The sequence below is a fragment of the Silurus aristotelis genome, assembly GCF_946808225.1.
Source record: "Silurus aristotelis genome assembly, chromosome: 10".
In the NCBI taxonomy this organism is placed as follows: Eukaryota; Metazoa; Chordata; class Actinopteri; order Siluriformes; family Siluridae; genus Silurus; species Silurus aristotelis.
In genome coordinates, this window is record NC_139583.1 from 27,598,399 (window position 1) to 27,618,066 (window position 19,668).

The window sequence follows — 19,668 nt, forward strand, 5'->3', positions numbered from 1 at the left end:
TGCGAATGACTGCTGTATTAGTAATCCACATCCACATCCACAAAGGACCACAAGCATACCATAGACCTTCATTTCTCTTTTGACAAACCAATAAAAGCCTATGAAGAAGGAAGACCAGAGCATGCATCAGCATATACAACTGCGAAAACTTACTGGATGACATATATCTCCTTCCTCCTAAAGAAAAAGGAGGAGTACCTGAGAAAAAGAGTGGTAGTGAGTGAAAGAAAGACACAGTGAAAGTGTGTGTTAGTCAGAACATGAAGCGGCGTATAAACACCAATCAAGTTTAATCACAAATAGTAGCTAATGTGTAACACTAATAGCACAAGGGCATATTAATGTCTATACTGTTGCATGTCAGGTAGTTTTCTGCTTTTGCCTCAAAGTATGATTTAGTCTTGAAAATGCCCCTGAGAGCAGTAGGAGTCAAACTTCTGTGAAGCAGGACTTATAAAATATTTGTGAATATGACGAGCTGCCAATCAAAAAAAGAGAGCGGGGCAGTAAGCAGTGATTTATGACATGTGAAAGCTAATGTTTTGTTGATGTCTGTTCAAATAACCAAAACATTATTCCAAGTAGTTTATTCAAAATTTCTATGCATAATAATATATTCTACTGTTAGTATTAAGATGGGACTCACACTAGTTCTCGTAACACACATTCCTGTGCAGTGTCTATAGGATCTTTACGATGCGAGTATGTAAGACATACAGAATGTTTTGGTCCGATCTCACACATCTCTGGTTACCATGTTTTCTTACCCAATCAGGAACAATTTTAGCTCAGGATTTGTCCAGTGTGTAAATACTTGTCTGTTTGCTGCATTAAACCAAAGAAGAATGCATGCGACACTCTGTGTGCTGTGTGATTCTTCCCTGATCAGAAAAAAAACACCACGTGCATCGTAGATCACGAGACCTCTCCTCAACCTCTCCAAGAACCAGTGATGGACAAACTAGACAAACCATGTACTTGAGTTAAAGTAGAGATCCACTCAGTAAAATGTGACTCCAGGAAAAGTCAAAGTAAGTTGAGTGAAAGTACAAAAGTATTTGCCTTCAAATGTACTTAATTATCCAAAATACTATGTTTTATTACAGCTACAATGTTACAATTATCACAAGACTCTTTACTTTACTTTACTGATCATGAGCCCCCCGAAAAAATCTTTCTATTCCATTATTTATTCTTCTCATAATGTTCTGCTTGCTGTTGAACTGAAGCTGAACTGTATGTTGCAACCCCTAATGGGAGAAGCTAGAAGAAGAAGAAGAAGAAGAAGAAGAAGATCTATATGTTGTCTATTTGAACCCCAGACTCAGGAATCAGACAGCTTACATCATTGCATATATGTGCAACCTGGGGAATGTGATACGTCTGTATGGCTCCAAACGAGAAGGATCTCCGATCATGTAAAGACGTCAGTTATAGATTCACCTCTGAACTTTTTCCTCTTTCAGCTCCATGTCTGCCATGGCTATCAGCTGATCCAGCTTCAGCTTGGTCTCAATAATCTCTGCTTCTCGTGGAGAATAAGTGCCGCCCTCCTTTTGCCTCTGATGGATCCTGCATTTGGGTAAGAAGCTAGATTTTTAATAAAAGCAATACAAATCATCTCTGAGAAATATCTGATGCTTTATACGCTTTATACATCTTTCAGGATTTCGGCTGCAGGCATTAGGGTGAAATATAATTAAGCGTAGGCTATAAAGCTAATTAACAAATAATTCACCTCAATAATGCAGTGCAAATGCAAAACTACCTTTTGCAAGTTTACAAGATTTGTGCTTTCATATGGGCAGTTGTAGACTGCAGGTGGCACTATTTTAAAAACAATTTAATACAGAATTTTGGGACAATCTCGTTTGGTTTTTATAGAAAATCATGTTTATAGAGTTTTAACACTATAAAAATGAAATTGTTGTCGATTTTTTTCAATGTAGTCCTGCTTAAAGTATTTATTTTATACTGGGATGGAATAGATTTTTGTTATATAATCCTACATTCTAATTTTTTACTAACAAAAATGTAATTAATTAAAAAAAAGAAACATTTATTTTATATAAAAAAAATTTATATTAGAATATTAGAATATTTAATTTTAATTTAAATATAAAAAATAATATTATTAAATATAATTTTTTATTTATTTACATTTTGATTAAATATTAAATATTTTAATATTAAATTACAATTTTAATATGAAAAAATAATATTCTAATGTCTTACAAAAAAATTATATATATATATATATATATATAAAAATAATTCAAATGCCTTACCGAACAGAAGCGTATATAATTAAGATCAGGAACAATGCCAGGAAGAAAGACAGGAGCACCCCGAGTATGATATGTTCATCCCGGGTCAAAAGACCCCCATCTGTATGGATGAAAGGAAGCAACACTGCAGTGAGATGGAATAAACCATGGCGTACGCAATGATGAGAATGTGTCACACTCTCTTTGTTTTATTCTATAGTGAAATTCTGAAAGGTGTACCTGTGGTTCTGGTCCGGTCCGAGTACTCCGAGTCTGTGTACTGGCCGAGGATATTAGTAGCACGAAATTTAAATCTAAATAAAACAGGACGTTAAATGTAGCCACACAATCTTACTTCTGGGATGAGGACACAGACATGCAGTTATTGTGTCCCCCATAAGTGTGTTGAACTTACACATAATATGTTTTGGGTTTGAGAGGCCCGTTACAGAGGATCTGCGCCTCCTCAGAGAAACATCCTTCATCTGCTCCTATCACGTACAACTTGGAGTGGATGATCCTGCGAGATATATCCACAGCCGGACCAGGATTCTCTGAGCATTCTGGATTTGGAAAGCCTTCGTCCGTCACATACGGGGCAGAAGGGTGGTGGAACACGCTCTTCCAGTTAGATACATTACTGTAGTCCATCACTGCAAAGATAGAAAAGTCGGTTCAGTGCTTTCTTGAAGTAAACATGAGTGTGTGATGAAATACACTCGAAACACCTTCAATAAAACAACCTTGATAAACACAGGTCTGGATTTAGCCTTGGGGATAATGTATTTTTTTCACAAATTATATGAAATTTTGAACATCTCGAGTGTATTTCAAAGCAGAGTGTATCTGCTTTTTTTAGGGACTTGAGAACTAAAGTTGTTAGTCTCTCCGCATACACCGGTGTTACGAGCGTACCGGCCGGCTCAGAGACGATGACTTGGATTTTCTCAATAGGCCCGTTGACATCTGAAAAAAAACACAGTGGCATCTCGATAGTGATGGTTTGCTTCGTTGCCATGACAGCGCCGACACTGTTCAGGGTTACCATCGGCCTTCTGGAGGGCATTGGTGGGGCTGAAATGAAACAGAATACAGAGGTGAGGTCGGTGGACTTTTTCACAGGAAACTGCTTTTAATCCACAAAAAGAAAAAAAACAGTCGTTCCGTTTTCATGAGGGGTGCCAACCTTTTATTGGCATGCTGACTTTAACTTCTGACCTGGGCCCGAATCCTGCGCCATTCACTGCAGCAATCTGTAAATCAAACACATCACTCAGCTGGGCCTCATGCGTGTTCGGGTAAATAGTTTTAGACATATTTTTCCGAATTCTCGGAAACATCTGCACTGTTGAGTGGACCGAAATGAATTTAAATAGAAATACAAGCAGGAATCCTGTGGTATTCGGTGACATTAAATTCACCTGTATGCTGTAGTTGAATCCTCCTTTAAAACCTTCTATAACAGCGGTCATGGTCTTGTTCGAGTTACTGACCACAGGCAGGCTGCGGATCTCAAAGTCGAACTGTCCATTGCGGTAAATATACACGTGGTATGCGCTGATGTTGCCGTTCGGCTCGTCTGGTGGTAAGAACGTTACCACGACACGGTTCACTTCCTCTGGCAGGATGGTCAGGGTCACGTTTTTGGGGGGGTCCTTTGGTTCTGGCAAAAAAAAAAAAACGTACAAAATGAAATACAAGTGGTCACGAAACGCATGCATTAATCCTCAAAAGCACATAAAAATAGTTTTCTCACCCCCCTCTAGCGTCCTGATGACAACAGGCTCAGCTGCCATGCCGTCTCGGTGGGCGTCGCTCAGGTTTCCAGTAAAGGCAGTGACAGTAACTGTGTAATAAGTGTACGCACTCAGGTTCCCGATGACCACCATCCTGATTTCATTTGCGTTCCTCACCACTGTTACATTACTACCTGATCCACCCAGCTGAATGAAGAAAAGATTAAAGAATCATGATTAAATCTTACACTGGCTTTTTATCAGCATGTATACATCTGGTTCGCCGTTTAAACTCACAGAAATGACGTCAATGAGGTAGGAGGTGGGGCCTGAGATGATTGCAGGTTCATCCCATGTGATTTTCATCCCAGAGACAGAAGGAAGGACAGAGATGTCGAGTGGTGGGGCATCAGGGTCTGATAGAGAGTGAGAGAGGAATAAATATAAATAAATAAATTGAAATATTTGTTGTTTTTATAAACAAAATTATGAATAAATCTATAATGCGATACTGCTTAGCGAACATCAGCAGTAGCTACACCATGCGTTCACGTCACATAAACCACAGAACTGAAATTCATGTTGCATTTTTGATGCAAACTCAACATTTCCACCTGTATTTTTATTTATTTTTTATTATTTTTACTGTATCCGATTCATTTGATTTAAAATTCGTGATTTTTAGCTCAATTAAATCATAATCAAATCCACTACATTATAGATTAATGATAATAATTATGCCAATATTCTGAAGCCAAATCTCTAAAAGCTTTTTACACAAAAGCTTTTTTTTTATTATTCACTCAATTAATCACTGTTAACAACCATGATGAGCAGAAAATCATTCAAGAACACCAAACATGTCAGATGCATGGATGTACAACAGAATATAACTAAAATTAACTTTGTTAATTCAGTGTTTTTTTCTGCATCATGCAACACAATGGTAAAATTAATTAATAGACTTGTGACTTGTGGTGCATTCTTAACCATTCACATCTATTTTCCCTGGAATATATAAAAATACATGTTAAATTTCATTGCTTCGAAACAATGTCTATGTGTATGTTTGACCTACTTCCTGCTAGTGTGAGTATGTATATCCACTCTGTAGGTTCTCCAGCTCCCGCGTTGGTCCATGCCTCCACTCTGACTCGATAACGTCTGTATTTTCTCAGAGGGTGCAGTGTTACTGTAATCTCCTTTGACCCAATCTCCCTTGTTCCATATTCGGTCGCGTTTACCCACAGGAAAACTTCACTCTCCACACATGTAGAATCAACTTCTTGATCGCACACCGTTGCCAGACGCTGTCTTTCCACTCTGTAACCCCGTAAGTGGCCTGGGACTCGGGTAGGACGGTGCCAACTCACAGTCACTGCATCAGAGCTTTTATTTACCACAGACAGCGACTTCGGGGGGCCAGGAACTGCAGAGACAGTCACTGAGTCAGTCATGTATCAAAGAAAATAATTATTACAACTGTTTCTATTGGTATTCTTGCATAATAATAATAATAATAATAATAATAATAATAATAATAATAATAATAATAATAATAATATGTATTAATATTTATATACTACAATATTGAATATTATATATAATATCATTTTATAGTATTATTACGTAGTAAACATTATATTAGAAGCTTAAATTGTTTTTTTATATATTATAAAAATCTATACAATATATGCATTGTTGTAATAATATTATTTGATTAGTAGTGGTAATAGTTTAATTTAAAGATTTTAAAATATTTTTTCTATATTAAAAGACAAAATGTATAATAATAATAATTATTATTATTATTATTATTATTATTATTATTATTATTATAATAACAATAATATGTATTAATATATATATATAAAATAAGTAGTAATAAGTAGTGGTAGTAGTAGTTGTATTCAAAGTTAAAAGACAAAATATATCATTATAACAATAATAATAATTATTATTAGTATTATTAATATGTTTATTATTCTCATTAAGATTATTTGAATAGTAGTGGTAGTTGTTGTATCTAAAAATACAAAGACAAAGACAAAATGTATAATAATAATAATAATAATAATAATAATAATAATAATAATAATATGTATTAATATTTATATACTATTATATATATATTTTTTTATTTATTTAATAGTATTATTTAATTATTTAATAGTATTATTAGCAGTTGGTAATAAAGATTTTATTAGAAGCTTGATTTTTTTATATATATTAAAACATAAAAATTTATATATTAATAATAATAATAATAATAATAATAATAATAATAATAATAATAATAATAATAATAATAATGTATTGTTCTAATTAATATTATTTAAAAGTATTATTAGTAGTGAGAGTAGTAATTCTTTTTAAATGTTTAAATATAATAAAACAATGTATTAATAGTATTGAGATTTTTATTTTTTTTGCCTACTCTTTATGACGAGTGACTGCATATTTTACTCAAAAGGATTTCTACATTTTTAGATGCTTTATTTTTCCTGAAAAGATTTGCAGCCTCTGTTGCATTTTGCATTTAAATTTGGATTAGGTCTTAGATCATGCATGCTCACCAGGGGTTTGATGTTACACAGGTACATTTAAATGTGTATACAGTATTATACAGAAAATGCTGCTTTCAATAATGTGAATAGGCAGCCAACAAATCCAGTCTAAATACAAACAAAACACACACGTATTCCTCCCACAATGCCTGAAACATTTGGTTCAGACTTGCAGATTGTACCTGATTCTGGTAGTGTGTGTGCCGTGCAGTTGGCCTCCATTCCTGGACCTGCCGAATTAACAGCAGCTACAGAGATGATATAAAACATATCGGGATGCAGAGCACTGAAAGTGTACACCAGTTTGTGTTCAATCTTTATGGGAAACGCCTCCATTCTGTGATCTGCGGAGACAATCTGGTAATGTAAGATCTCTCCGTTTGGGTTTGCTGGAGGCTCCCATTCCATGTACACTGAGTCCCAGTCCAGGCCCGAACAGGACAAATTTCCAACCTCCTCAGACACTGCAACACACACAGAATTTACACGCTCACACAATTCAACTCAGCGATCTATTGGCAGTTTAAACATGAATATGCATCATCGCTACCAAACCAAAAAGTAAACAACAACAAAAGCAACAGCAAAAACCAAACCGAAATAAAGGCAAAAGTTTGAAAATGTACTCATGGCAAGCAATAAGCAAAAGAAAAAAAATGACAAAACTATAAATATTGATACATCAATTGATGTCAATCATGATACATCGATTATTGAATTAATTAATTATTATGAGTGACGAGGACACGGACAGGATCAGAGATGAGTTTATAAGGTAGAACGTTTTTTTGAGACGAGGTGAGAGATGTGCGATGGAAACGGTTGAGTCATGTGCAGAAAAGAGAAGAATATGGTGTATATCGGTAGTAGAATGCTGAGGATGGAGCTGGGAGGCAGGAGGAAAAAAAGGAAGGCCAAAAAGAAGGTTTATGAATGTGGTAAAGGAAGACATGCAGGTGATAGAAGAAGAACAACAACAACTACTGCCAGTTTCTTGTCCTGAATCTTACCTGACTCAGGGGTAGTAAAGTTAACAGGAAGACTGTACTGATCTCCATTGCCTGCATTGGTGTAAGTAGACACACTGATCTCATAAGAGCTATGGGGTTTAAAGCCACTCAATTCAGCCTCAGTAGAGGCACCTGTGGAGTTCTGAAGCAAAAGCAGAAATGTAATACAGGAAATATTCAAAGATTTACTGCACACACACACACACACACACACACACACACACACACACACACACACACACACACACACACACACACACACAGTAGATCTACCTGGTATATAACAGCGTTCGTGTTTAATTCCACTATTTTAAATCCGTAATGCTGAACGACGCCGTTGGGCTCCAGACTGGGTTCCCACTGGAGCCACACTGAGTCGGAAGACTGGTTAAAGATGCTCAGGTTCTGTGGAGGAGACATTGGACCTACAATCCAAACAGTCACATGAGGTATTAGAGACACACAAAGATGTGTTTCATGGGTTAGAAAAGTAATTTCAGAGCTCAGTGTGGGTTTGAAGTTCAATGATGCTCTAACACCAGTGGGGATGGTTTACAATGCGGTTGGGAAAATAGAAAAAATTTAGACCATGACAGTCATAAAAACTCATCACAGTTCAATGTTAACTTTACTTCAGTGTAGATTCTGCAAAATGATTCGAATGTCTGATAAAGTTACCTTTTAAAATAAGAAAAAATGCATGCTTTAAACAAATGTGAACAATGTGACAAATTGCTGTAAAAAAAGAATGCTTAAAAAAATGCTTTAATTGTTAATAGAAATCAAATTAATATTTGTTGTGACGACCCTCTGCCTGCAAAACAGCATTACTTATTCTAGGTACACTTCACACAGTTTTTGAAGGACTTCAGCATGTTAGCTGGTTTCAAACGTCTTAAACAACTAATCACAGATCTTCTGTTTCAAATCCTTCTGTCTCTTCATGATGTTGAGATCAGAGCTCAAACTCAATACTGGTATGAAGTTATCATTAGTCATACTGGTATAAGGTTGTACTCATAATGCACAGATAATTGCAATGACACTCCATAAACTGATTGAAAACTCACCTGCTTCATCGGTGTGCAGAGCCAGCATGAGGGAAGGTCCCATGCCCTTGCGAGTCACCGCAGAGATGGAGAGGTTGTAGGGTGTGTACGGGGTCAGGTTTGTGAAAATAAGCTCTGAGTCGGGCGTGTATGTGATGTTGGATGTCTGGGGTCCCTGCAGAACTACAGCGTATTCGATTATCTCTCCATTCGGCTCCACAGGCGCGTACCATGATACCAGGATTGAGGTGGAGGAGAGATTCCTGCTCACATCCAGTAATGGAGCTGAACTGGGTACTGGGTACACACACACACATGGCCCACAATTACATTTCTGACAGTTGTTCTGAAGTTTTACTCTTTCACGTACCGCATGCAACTCACCATCATCATCCGTTCTCAGGTGCAGTACGGAGGTGTGTTCTAGGGCGGAGCCTGCACTAGTTGCCGGGGTAACTTGTAGTACATACGGGAAGTACTTCCTGAGTTTGGTGAAAAGGTAAATCGTGTCTGTGGTGGTTCTATCAATAGTCTGATTTTCCGTGCGGTTGACGGACGGGTGTGTCATTCCCGCCTCCTGCAGGTTCAGCTGGTAAAATACTCTGCCATTCGGCTCCAAAGGGGGGTCCCAACTAATCACTACTGCCGTAGAGCCGTACAGCTGAGCCGAGAGATTATGGACCGGACCATTTGGAACTGGAAAGAGGAGAGACATTTAGAATGAGGGGGGTGATTCAAGAGACATAATGAAACACTTCAGAAAAGAGAACGTGTCTTTGGAATTGTAAAGTCTGACATTCTGTTCTCTATTCAGAAGTGTAAAAATCAATATAGACCCCATACACAATACAGAGTGCATATGTTTAAAAAAGGTAACATCATGTTAAAACGTATTCACACAGTGTTCGACACACTGACATTCACAAACGTATTTTCTTTACAGACTTTTCATTTCATTTTCATTTCAAGGGTAACATTTCACGTTTCAAACGGTATTCTGCATGCAATGCATGGGCACGTATGAGAGGAAAAGCAGTTATTCATCATTTACACGACTGGAAATGGTTCTACTCCAGACTCCTGCAAAATGACCAGAAGAATGTTTTGCTGTGAGTCACGGATAGATTAAGAGAGAGTTAGAGGAAAGAGAGATTGTCCTTGCATAGTCTGTGATGGAGAAGATGTGCAAAGACAGAGAGGTGTGTTGCTTAGTTGAGCTCAGGCAGCTGGACATTTGAAGTGGAGCTGCAGGAACTGAAACATAACCAAACACAGGCAGGAGAGAGAGGGAGAGAGGGAGAGATTATTATCATTATTATTATAATATTGTGATATGGAACACTCCCATCAGCCTCACACAACAGGGGAGAATCACTTTTCTCTTTCAGGGTCAACTCTGCTCTGTTTTTTCCCAAAATCACACCAAAACAGGGAATAATCTGCTGTCTAGGAAACTGTGCTGTGGTTTATGAAATGTAAGTTTAGACAATAAAGTCTGTGTGTTGTGTTTTTAGAGGACAGTAAATCTGTACTGCTATACAAACTGCACATTGATTACTCTAAAATATATCCAAGTTTTATTTCTATAGTCCCTCGAGAAGAAATATTAAAATGATCTTTTCAGTTTTTTTTTTTTAATGTAGCTAATGAGATGTACATAAATTATACATGCTAATAAGAGATATAAAATATACCTGATGTGGCATACATCTATTTCTAAGCTGTGTCTCTTACACCCAGAGTGCACTTATCTTCTCTCTGACCACCAGCTAGAAAATCACCATGAATCCTGACAACAGGGTAAAAACCCATTCCAAGAGATTAACATTTTTTTTATACATGTTGAGATTTGTCCTAGACCATAATCTCTACTGAATTGTTTTACCAGTTGTATTAAACTTTATCCATATCCTTTATCTATTGTCTAATCCTGACCCGAGTGCATCCTTGAGTTTTGGTGTGATTTTTTTTTTGTAGAAACGAGGTGAAAACGGTTGGAAAAACGGTGCAGAGCTGCTCTCCTGCCCTGTCTGTGTGAGGAGACTGACCATCCTCTGGTGTGGTGAAGTTAAGGGGATCGCTGATCACCCCTCCATCACCCAGAGACGTGCTGGAGCTCAGCCACACACTGTATTCATGCCCTGCCCTCAGCCTGGCCAGCTCCGCCCACTGAAACACACCCGGTACTCGCTACACAGAGACACATAAGAGATACAGAGGCGTTAATGTTTCTAAATGTAAAACACAGTTTATATATGTTTAAAAAAGCTTTTTTTCTTTCAGCTTGTTTCATTATTTTTTTGTATTTCTATTGAAATACATTCGAATATTAAATATTTTCATTTAAATAATAAGAAATATTGAAATATTAAACATCATACAATTATGTGTTTGAATAATGTATACCGTGAATTTATATATATATATATATAAATACATAATAGGTATGTGTGTGTGTGTGTGTGTGTGTGTGTGTGTGGATGGATGAACCTGGGTGGAGATGGTGATGTTATCGCTGTAGTAAATTGTGTAGTACTGTATGATACCGTTCGGCTCACTCGGGGGGCTCCAATTCAATCTGACTGTCCTTGGAGACAGCAGTGTGTAGAACAATTTCTGAGGGGGATCTGAGGGAGCTGGCACACACACACACACACACACACACACACACACACACACACACACACATACACACACACACACACACACACACACACACACACACACACACACACACACACACACACACACACACACACACACACACACACACACATATATCAAATAACAAAACTAGTCCTTCAGGCTATTCAAAAACAGAAAGTAAAAAGAAAGGAGGTGTCTGTGTGTGTGTGTGTGTGTGTGTGTGTGTGTGTGTGTGTGTGTGTGTGTGTGTGTGTGTGTGTGTGTGGATGGGTGTGTGAGTGTTTATACCCGACTCTGATGTGCTTAAAGTGATGTAGATAAGTACACCTCCATCACCAAACCAAGTCCACCCACTCACAGAGGCGTTATACAGTCCAGGGCCATCTACACTCACCACTACTGACGTCTCAGTCACATTGGCTACATACTCAGAGCTCAAGTTCCTAACACACACACACACAAACACGGGCATGCACATACATACAAAACACACTGGAAATCGTTATCATAATATTGATGTATTTAGATAAGTAAATCCATGCAAAAAATGGACTAAAATCGCTATATTTTTACATATTTTAGTTCATAAAAAGTGCCAGGATCTTTAGTCAGTGGCTGGAGGTCAGGGCTAGCAAGGTCTTCTCTACTGGCCTAAACATTTTTCAAAATCACTTACATACGTTGTAATATATACGTATTTGTCCAGGAATATGTATTAAAATAGTATATTCTCTCATTTCATGGCTTTTCTGTTTACATTGTTTTTATCCAATCAGATTTCAGCCGTCACATCACCTGTTGCCAGGGTCAAAGGTATCCATATGCCTTGAGCCTTCACACATACAGAGCATGATGATGAACACTGTCACTTTAACCAATCAGATTGCAAGCTGGAGTCACTGAGGCCATCTAGAAGGCGTATAAGCATGTCAGCATTTTAGTATTCCAGTCAGAGCTCCTAAACTGCACAAGCTTAAAATCGATGCTTCTGTCAGAGATGATATAAGCGAGTGGTGCAGTTGTGGCTTCAGTGAAAAGAGACTTGTGTTCATTGGGTTTCTCGCTTTTGTATTGCCGTTCATTCTCACTGTATGAGATTTCTGACTTGTTCTACTGCGTTTCTTTATAATGATAGTATTAAGATGTGGATTGATTCAGGGAGGACACCACTGAAAGCCTGGGGGTGAAATACATGGCCCACCACTGTCTCTAAATATATATACAAAATAGCATCCATACAGCCTCCTGCACATGAATCAGCTTTTAGTAAAGAGGGTCTGATCCTGTATCCGAGTCTCGACTTACATTAAATTGGGGGGGAATTCAAGAAAATCAGCCATCCAATAGATTCAATCAATGTTAGATTAAAAAGCACTCACCACACCCTCACTATGTAGTACAGTATGTCCGAGTTGGTCTCCTCTGATGGTTCCCATGACAACTCGACTTGGTTATCGGACAACTTCCTGTAGTACAAGAACTGCAGAGGGGCGCTTGGGACTGTTGTTTAGGAAGAATATTGTTTATTGATTATCAGAATTCTGACTCAAGACCTTGTCGTTCCCGAACACTGTGTGTCAAAGAACTTACATAGTATCTACATATACACATGTACAACAGAAGAAAACTCTTTCCAGGATTTTTGAAGACTGAAAGCACAAATAAATGTTCAGGATGAAGCTGTAGGAGTGTTAAGGAAAGTTAAGAATTAGTATTGACGCATCTGCAGGTCTGAATCCAGCTCGGCTATAAACAGAACAGCAGGTGATCAGTGTTCCTGAGGTTTCTAAAAACATAAAAACACGCTCACCGTCTTCCAAAGTGGTGATGTTGAGGGTTTCGCTGCTGTGGTTCCCCAATCCGACTCGAGTGGCTGCCTGAACGCTGAGGCGATAGCGTGCGTACTTGCGTAGGTTAGACAGGAGAACGGATGATGTGTGTGTCGTGATGTTCAGAGTGTGTGTGGTGTTCCAGTACTCCACACTATAATACAAGATGACCCCATTGGGCAGAAGGGGTGGTGACCAGGACACGTTCACCTCGCTGGAGCTGATGCTGTCATAGGCAAGATCGTATGGAGGACTGCCAGGTACTAAAACACACACACACACACACACACACACACACACACACACACACACACACACACACACACACATACACATAAATATATATATATATATATATATATGTGTGCTCGGTTGACCTCTAATAATTACATTAGACCTAATCTAATGTACAAATGCTTTAACCACTAAGATACCAACTCCCCCATATGAGACACCACCTAGCTGAAATATGTTACATCCTCCATTTGACCCTCACTTTATTGTTCTCTATTGTTCTCAACTACATGTCTGGACATTAAAAGGCTGTCTTTTATTTTCTGTTTGTTGAACAGGTTGTGAAGTTACACTAAGAAGACGTACTGTGATTCTTGAACTAAAGATGCATTCATTGCTAATATAAATATAATAATAACAATTATAATAATAATGATAATAAATAAAATGAATATTATATATAAGATAATATTAATAAATTTGAATCCACAGCTAGGTCTACATCCACAATTTTAATGCATGACTTATTGTGCCAAAGAACCTCCTCAGAGTGCATTAAAATGGTGTAATGCAATAAACCTAACCATGAATATGGTGTATCTTTTTGTACCATAGTCACATAGTACCAGAAGTGAGAATTTAAAGAGTTCATTGATGTTTGTGAAACATTTTGACAGCACGTATAACAATTTAAATTTTAAAGTATATATTTATTTTCTAATATTGAATCATCAAGTCTAGAATTCATCCCACTCTAAATCGTAGACAGATTTAAAGCAGTACTTCGGCATTAATTTGAATCAATTACAATAAATAGTTTGAACGCATACACATTCCAGCCAATTATGGTATAAGTCAAATGGAAGAGGCTGAGAAGACACGGTCCAAAGTATAGCAAAGGATTCAGGATTAAAAAAAGAATAAACCTCTATCTCACTCAGTTACACATATTGACTAACAGACCCACCATCTTCTCCTGACAGCATCTGCAGCACTGGTGAGGTCTGATCTCCATGTCCGAGTCGTGTGAAGCTGCGTGCAGTGACGTCGTACAGAGTGTGCGGTTTGAGGTGGTGCAGGGTGACACTGGGCACAGTCGAGTTTACCATGTAGCTGAATGTAGCGTTGCTGTAGGTCACCTCGTAGAAAACGATGATGCCATTGGGTTTATTTGGAGGAGACCAGGAGATGGTAGCTGTAGACGACGTTGTGTTCAAAACAACCAGGTTGTAAGGAGGAGAATCTGGTTCTGGAGGAGACACACAACAGCGAAATGAAGGTCTATTTATTCCAGTCCAGTTATTAAAACCCATGTTTACATATAGATTTTGCATCGGAACTGATTCAATCTCACTCATGTTTACACTAAAAATATAAAATATAATCCAAATTCGATATGATGGTCAAATGTAAAATGTGGGGCACATGATCTATTTACTAGCCTCAGATCTACATGTGAACAACTTTGTTCATTATATAGAGCCTACAGTTAATTTATGAATGATTTATGATGACAGAAAAGGTCTTTTTTTAATAAAATTAATTACTCTTTAACCTTCTTTAACATAAGATATATTTATTCAGGTTTCACTTTTATTTTGTAAATGTGTATCTGTAAACTACAACAGTACATACCATCTTCAGGTGTCAGTAATAAGATGTTATCCTCATCAGATTCAGGACTTTCTCCTGCTGCTGTCGAAGCAGCCACACGCACCTTATACTCTGTGTATTTATCCAAATCTGTAGGCAGAAACGATCCATCAGAGGACTAGTCCAGTGTTACTATGCAGTGCAGGTACAGGTAGAGCACTAACCTGTAAGGATGATACTGGTTGTGTTTGTAACTTTTTGCTGGGTCACGTTACCCTCCAGGTTGAGGACATAGAGCGTGTAGTGCGTGATCTTCCCGTTCGGGTTCAGAGGCAGATTCCAACTTACGAAGATGGAGGTGGAGCTTATGTTCTTATAAGACAGGTCCTGAACAGAGCTAGGAACTGGGGAAGAGGAGTTCGTTTTTTTTTTTTATATTAGTGAAGAATACAAGCACTTGTGAAAGCTAAAAAATGTCAGTGATAATGAAGATAATTTATAGAGATTTATAATAGTTAACAAACGTTTGCATTAATAGCTGAATAATCGATGGCAAAGTTACTACAAAATATAAAAAGTAGATTTAATTCAATTAAGATTCATTTTTATATCTCTTTATACACCACTTTATCATTGTGGTTCAAAAAGGCATTTATTTGATGTACATTCTATTTGCACTTCTGTTAAATGCTTAACTGCATTTTGTTGCTGTGTATCTGTACTATGCAATGACAATAAAGTTCTATCTATCTATCTATCTATCTATCTATCTATCTATCTATCTATCTATCTATCTATCTATCTATCTATCTATCTATCTATCTATCTATCTATCTATCTATCTATCTATCTTATTAAAAAAGACAAGGGAGTTAATAAATCAAGATATAATATAATGCACTACTTTAAGCCAAGCATATATCTTATGTTAGCATTTTAGTGTATAATTTTTGAGGACGTGACCTACCACAGGAGTTCCTCAAGGTTCAGTTCTTGTTCCACTCTTGTTCTAACTATATACTTAATCCAAGTGCTCAGCAGTCAGATCTCTCTGAGCTTCTCCTCCCACTCTGACAAGTTTATTTCTCATACATTGCTAGTTTGGAGATGCCTAGGCTTTAATGTCTTTTGATAGACACATGTATGTGACTTTCATTTCTATGCAACAAACTAGGTAATGTTAAGGTATGAAGATTGACTTTGACCAACAAATATATAAAATGTACAGATGTTCCACTTTATTTTCACTGAAAAATCCTCCCTTAGCATGAACAACAGCTCTAAACATTCTCAGCTTTCGGACAGTTTGTTTCTCCAAACATTCAGCTGAGATACTTTGCCAGGCCTGTTGTAAAACTTGCCAGTGGTGTTCTTTACTAGTTGGAAATTTCTTTCTGACCTTGTGATTCAGTTCATCGCAGAGCAGTTCAATAGGATTAAGGTGCTATGACTGGTCAGGCCATTCCATGATAGATATCACTGCAGCCGAATGTTTGCGCTCTAAATAAAACTTACAGAGCTTGGACAGATCATCATCTTGTTGTATGGTGAAGTCCACACTGAATTGCATGGAATTGAAGTATGGAATGGTAACCATGTTGGTTCAGGATTCCTTTCACCCAGAATAAGTCAAAACAACTCAAAACCATTAAGCTTTCACCTTCATTTTTGACTGTGGAGGTGAGGCAGTCTCCCTTTTACACAAGTTCTTCTGTTAGAGCCAAAAATGTCATAAATGGACTCATCTGTCCACAGAACTTTTATCCAGGCATTCACTCTCCAATTGTTGTTTGTTTCTGCCTTTTAGTGAGTTCATCCAAAACTTTTAAAGACTAAGTGTTTACAACCATTTGACTATGGCACGGTATTTCTCCATCCATATCTCAGTTTTCTCAGAAGAAACCCATCATGGCAACCTGCACCTTACCAAAAGAGTTCAGATCTACTTTACACAACTGACTTTTGAATGCGTCTCCAAAAGTAGGTTATTGAATGATATAAAGTATGAGCACTGTGTAGGTTAAAGCAAGCGTCTTATCTGAAAAGTATTCATTTATAGAAAATCTAGTTACTGGGTGAAAATGTTTTTCAGGCAGACTTCTGATCTCACCCTGTTCTGGAGTTTTCTGTGCGATCAGTCTGGAGGGTCCTTCTCCGACAATAGTGAAGGCAGACACGCTAAAGTTGTAGTCAGTAAAAGGACTCAGTCTCGTCACCACGTAGGAGATGTGATTGGATGATAAGTTCACCAGCTCTTCATAGGGAGGCAGAACTGCGAATTACAAAGCAGCACGTGAGGAAGCAGAAATATAAATATTAATAGCATTGTATTTTATCAAGCTTGATTAATATTCTAATATTGTATAATTTATATACAATTAACTTAATAATCTAATAAAAACAAGCACAGCTTACAACCACGTGCCAGTTCACATGCTACTAACCTTGTTCTTTATAATGTTAGCTAGTTTGCATTAAACAAAAATGCCTTAGCTACGTGTGTAAGTAGCTAGGACCTTACGTGTGTAAGTAGCTAGTTTCTGAAAAAATTTTGTCCTCCAAGAATTTACATACTATATTCAGAATTTTGTGACATCACAAGATAAACATATATACACATCCCCCACTCAGTGTTGTGTTAATGACTGTATCCCCCAACTCAGATAATGTGAATCAGAATCAACCTACAGTATGTGATGCTTAAACCAGACATGCAATGACATGTAATGACTCGACCTCTTACCCTCTATCTGGCTCATGACTGCTGTTTGTGTGAACATCGAGCCTGTGATCGCCGCTCTTGTGGACAGATGTGGTCGGACGGAGCTCATAATGGGTACCAGGTCAGATCCTGGGGTCAGAGATGAAATGTTGGTCACGGGATCCACAGCGTTAGTGTTAGTGTTTGAGGAGCCGTGAGTGGAGGTGAGGGCGAGCCAAGGGGGGTGGGTTGGAGGAGCAGTGGAGCTCAGGGTCAGGCTGGATGTTCCAGCAGTGTGTAAGAGGGTGAAGTGTGAGTCTGTTGTATCAGTGTTGGGTTTTTCAGTAGCATTGAAGTGAGTAAGACTAGAAGAGCTCAGAGGTACACTGGTGGGATCAGAAGCCTCGGTGATGTTAAGTGATCTGGCAGAGCGGTGCAGGGCTAGAGTGCTGTCATTGGAAACTCCTGATAATGTACCAGCTCTAGCACTGATCTGGCTTGTATCCTGTTATCAAAAAAAAAAAAAAAAAGACACAAGATCCAAAAATCATATAGGAATATTTTTTCACAGAATCAAATGCAAAAGTTTGCATCCCCTTATGACTTTTTTTTAATGAAAAACTTTTTTTTTTTTATTCAGAAGTGAATTTTTTATTACTAATAAATATTATATTATTAATTAAAATTCAAAATTTTGAATGCATATTATCAAGGTATTATTATTTATTATCTATTGATTTAAAAAAAAAAAAAAAAAAGATTATGCATTAGGATTCAAAACACAGCAAACAGAAATATCCTGAAAACACGAAATGGGGACTGAGGTCCAAAAAAATCACTTTGGAATGATGGAATTATTAGGATATTTTTTTATAATTTATTTTCTTAATCTTACATACACAAACACATGCAAACCGATAATATTATAGTAAAATAAAATATGTTCCTTATAGAAAATGTGTGATAGTATATATAGTATATATAGTCATGAATCATATTTCTCAAATAATATCTAAAATTCTGTAATATTATCTATAAAAAATAAATAAATAATTTATGATATTATTGATATATGATGATATATTTATTAGATTTGAGATACTGATCTATTATAGAGTATGTAAAATAATTTCCTATATGCAGAAACATGCATATTGTAGAAAAGGAAACACAATTGGTCCATTTTTAAACACAGTAATTATTAATAAAGCATTTCTGTAATAAATAACATTTCTTTTCCCTCCTCATGATGTCTATGTGCGATGTTGATAAATGTTTACCAGCTTCAGTTCTCGGAGTGTGATGTCCTGCACAAGTGTCTCATGGTGCAGGACGAGAATATGGTAATGAGTAATGAGTCCGTTGGGCTGGTAGGGGATTCCCCAGGACAGAAGCACAGACGTGGAGTCTACAGCTTCTGCTTGGAGATACGACACTGCACTGGGGGCTAAAACATACGTACACACGCACACACACACTGTTACATGCTTAAATTCAACACAATGCAATCTTGTTCAAGCTCCAGTAGAGGGAAGCAAATGCTAAAGACGTGAACCAACACAATAAATCAGGAATGTGTAAAACTGAAGCAGTTTTCAGTTCCTGTGAACTGTGACATACTGTAATTACGCAACTTCTATTAGCACACACGTTTTCCTGTCTCCCTGCTACACACAATTAAAAAAATTTATACAATATATGGACAAAAGGTTTGGGATCTTACTTTCCCCGTCATATGTGTTTTTTCCCCAAACTGTTACCCCAAACTCGGAGACACACAATTGTATAAGACGTCTTTGTATGTGGTAAAATTATATCCTCCCTTGATGTGAACTAGGAGACCCAAACCTGTTTCAGCACGACGACGCACATGTGCACAAAGCCAGCTCCATGAAGATCTGCTTTACATGCTTTGGAGTGGAAGATCTCCTGCTATGGAGCTCCAAACCTATTGAACTCCTTTAGGATGAATGTGAAAGCTGACTGCATGTCACTGCTCCTCACCTCACCTACATCAGTACCTGATTTTACTAACA

The 19,668-nt window shown here is 37.4% G+C and overlaps 1 protein-coding gene across 5 annotated transcripts in view; it reads right to left on the reverse strand.

Moving 5' to 3' along the window:
• ptprq (protein tyrosine phosphatase receptor type Q) overlaps positions 1-19,668 on the reverse strand; it is a 52,810-nt gene that overhangs the window by 5,757 nt on the left and 27,385 nt on the right. For 2 of the 5 annotated variants that reach the window (XM_083552800.1, XM_083552801.1), the window contains 23 exons: positions 18,913-19,079; positions 17,675-18,137; positions 17,042-17,203; positions 15,156-15,335; positions 14,974-15,081; positions 14,306-14,587; positions 13,086-13,367; positions 9,014-9,325; positions 8,651-8,926; positions 7,854-8,005; positions 7,581-7,722; positions 6,753-7,034; positions 5,082-5,432; positions 4,301-4,419; positions 4,024-4,210; positions 3,689-3,930; positions 3,454-3,520; positions 3,183-3,341; positions 2,683-2,920; positions 2,508-2,581; positions 2,289-2,388; positions 1,444-1,572; positions 154-198 (listed from right to left, as the gene is read on the reverse strand). In XM_083552800.1, coding sequence (XP_083408926.1) covers positions 154-198; positions 1,444-1,572; positions 2,289-2,388; positions 2,508-2,581; positions 2,683-2,920; positions 3,183-3,341; positions 3,454-3,520; positions 3,689-3,930; positions 4,024-4,210; positions 4,301-4,419; positions 5,082-5,432; positions 6,753-7,034; positions 7,581-7,722; positions 7,854-8,005; positions 8,651-8,926; positions 9,014-9,325; positions 13,086-13,367; positions 14,306-14,587; positions 14,974-15,081; positions 15,156-15,335; positions 17,042-17,203; positions 17,675-18,137; positions 18,913-19,079 — 4,519 coding nt within the window. The remainder of the gene's footprint in view (positions 1-153; positions 199-1,443; positions 1,573-2,288; positions 2,389-2,507; positions 2,582-2,682; positions 2,921-3,182; positions 3,342-3,453; positions 3,521-3,688; positions 3,931-4,023; positions 4,211-4,300; positions 4,420-5,081; positions 5,433-6,752; positions 7,035-7,580; positions 7,723-7,853; positions 8,006-8,650; positions 8,927-9,013; positions 9,326-13,085; positions 13,368-14,305; positions 14,588-14,973; positions 15,082-15,155; positions 15,336-17,041; positions 17,204-17,674; positions 18,138-18,912; positions 19,080-19,668) is intronic. The other 3 variants (XM_083552803.1, XM_083552802.1, XM_083552804.1) reach the window with 2 other exon arrangements.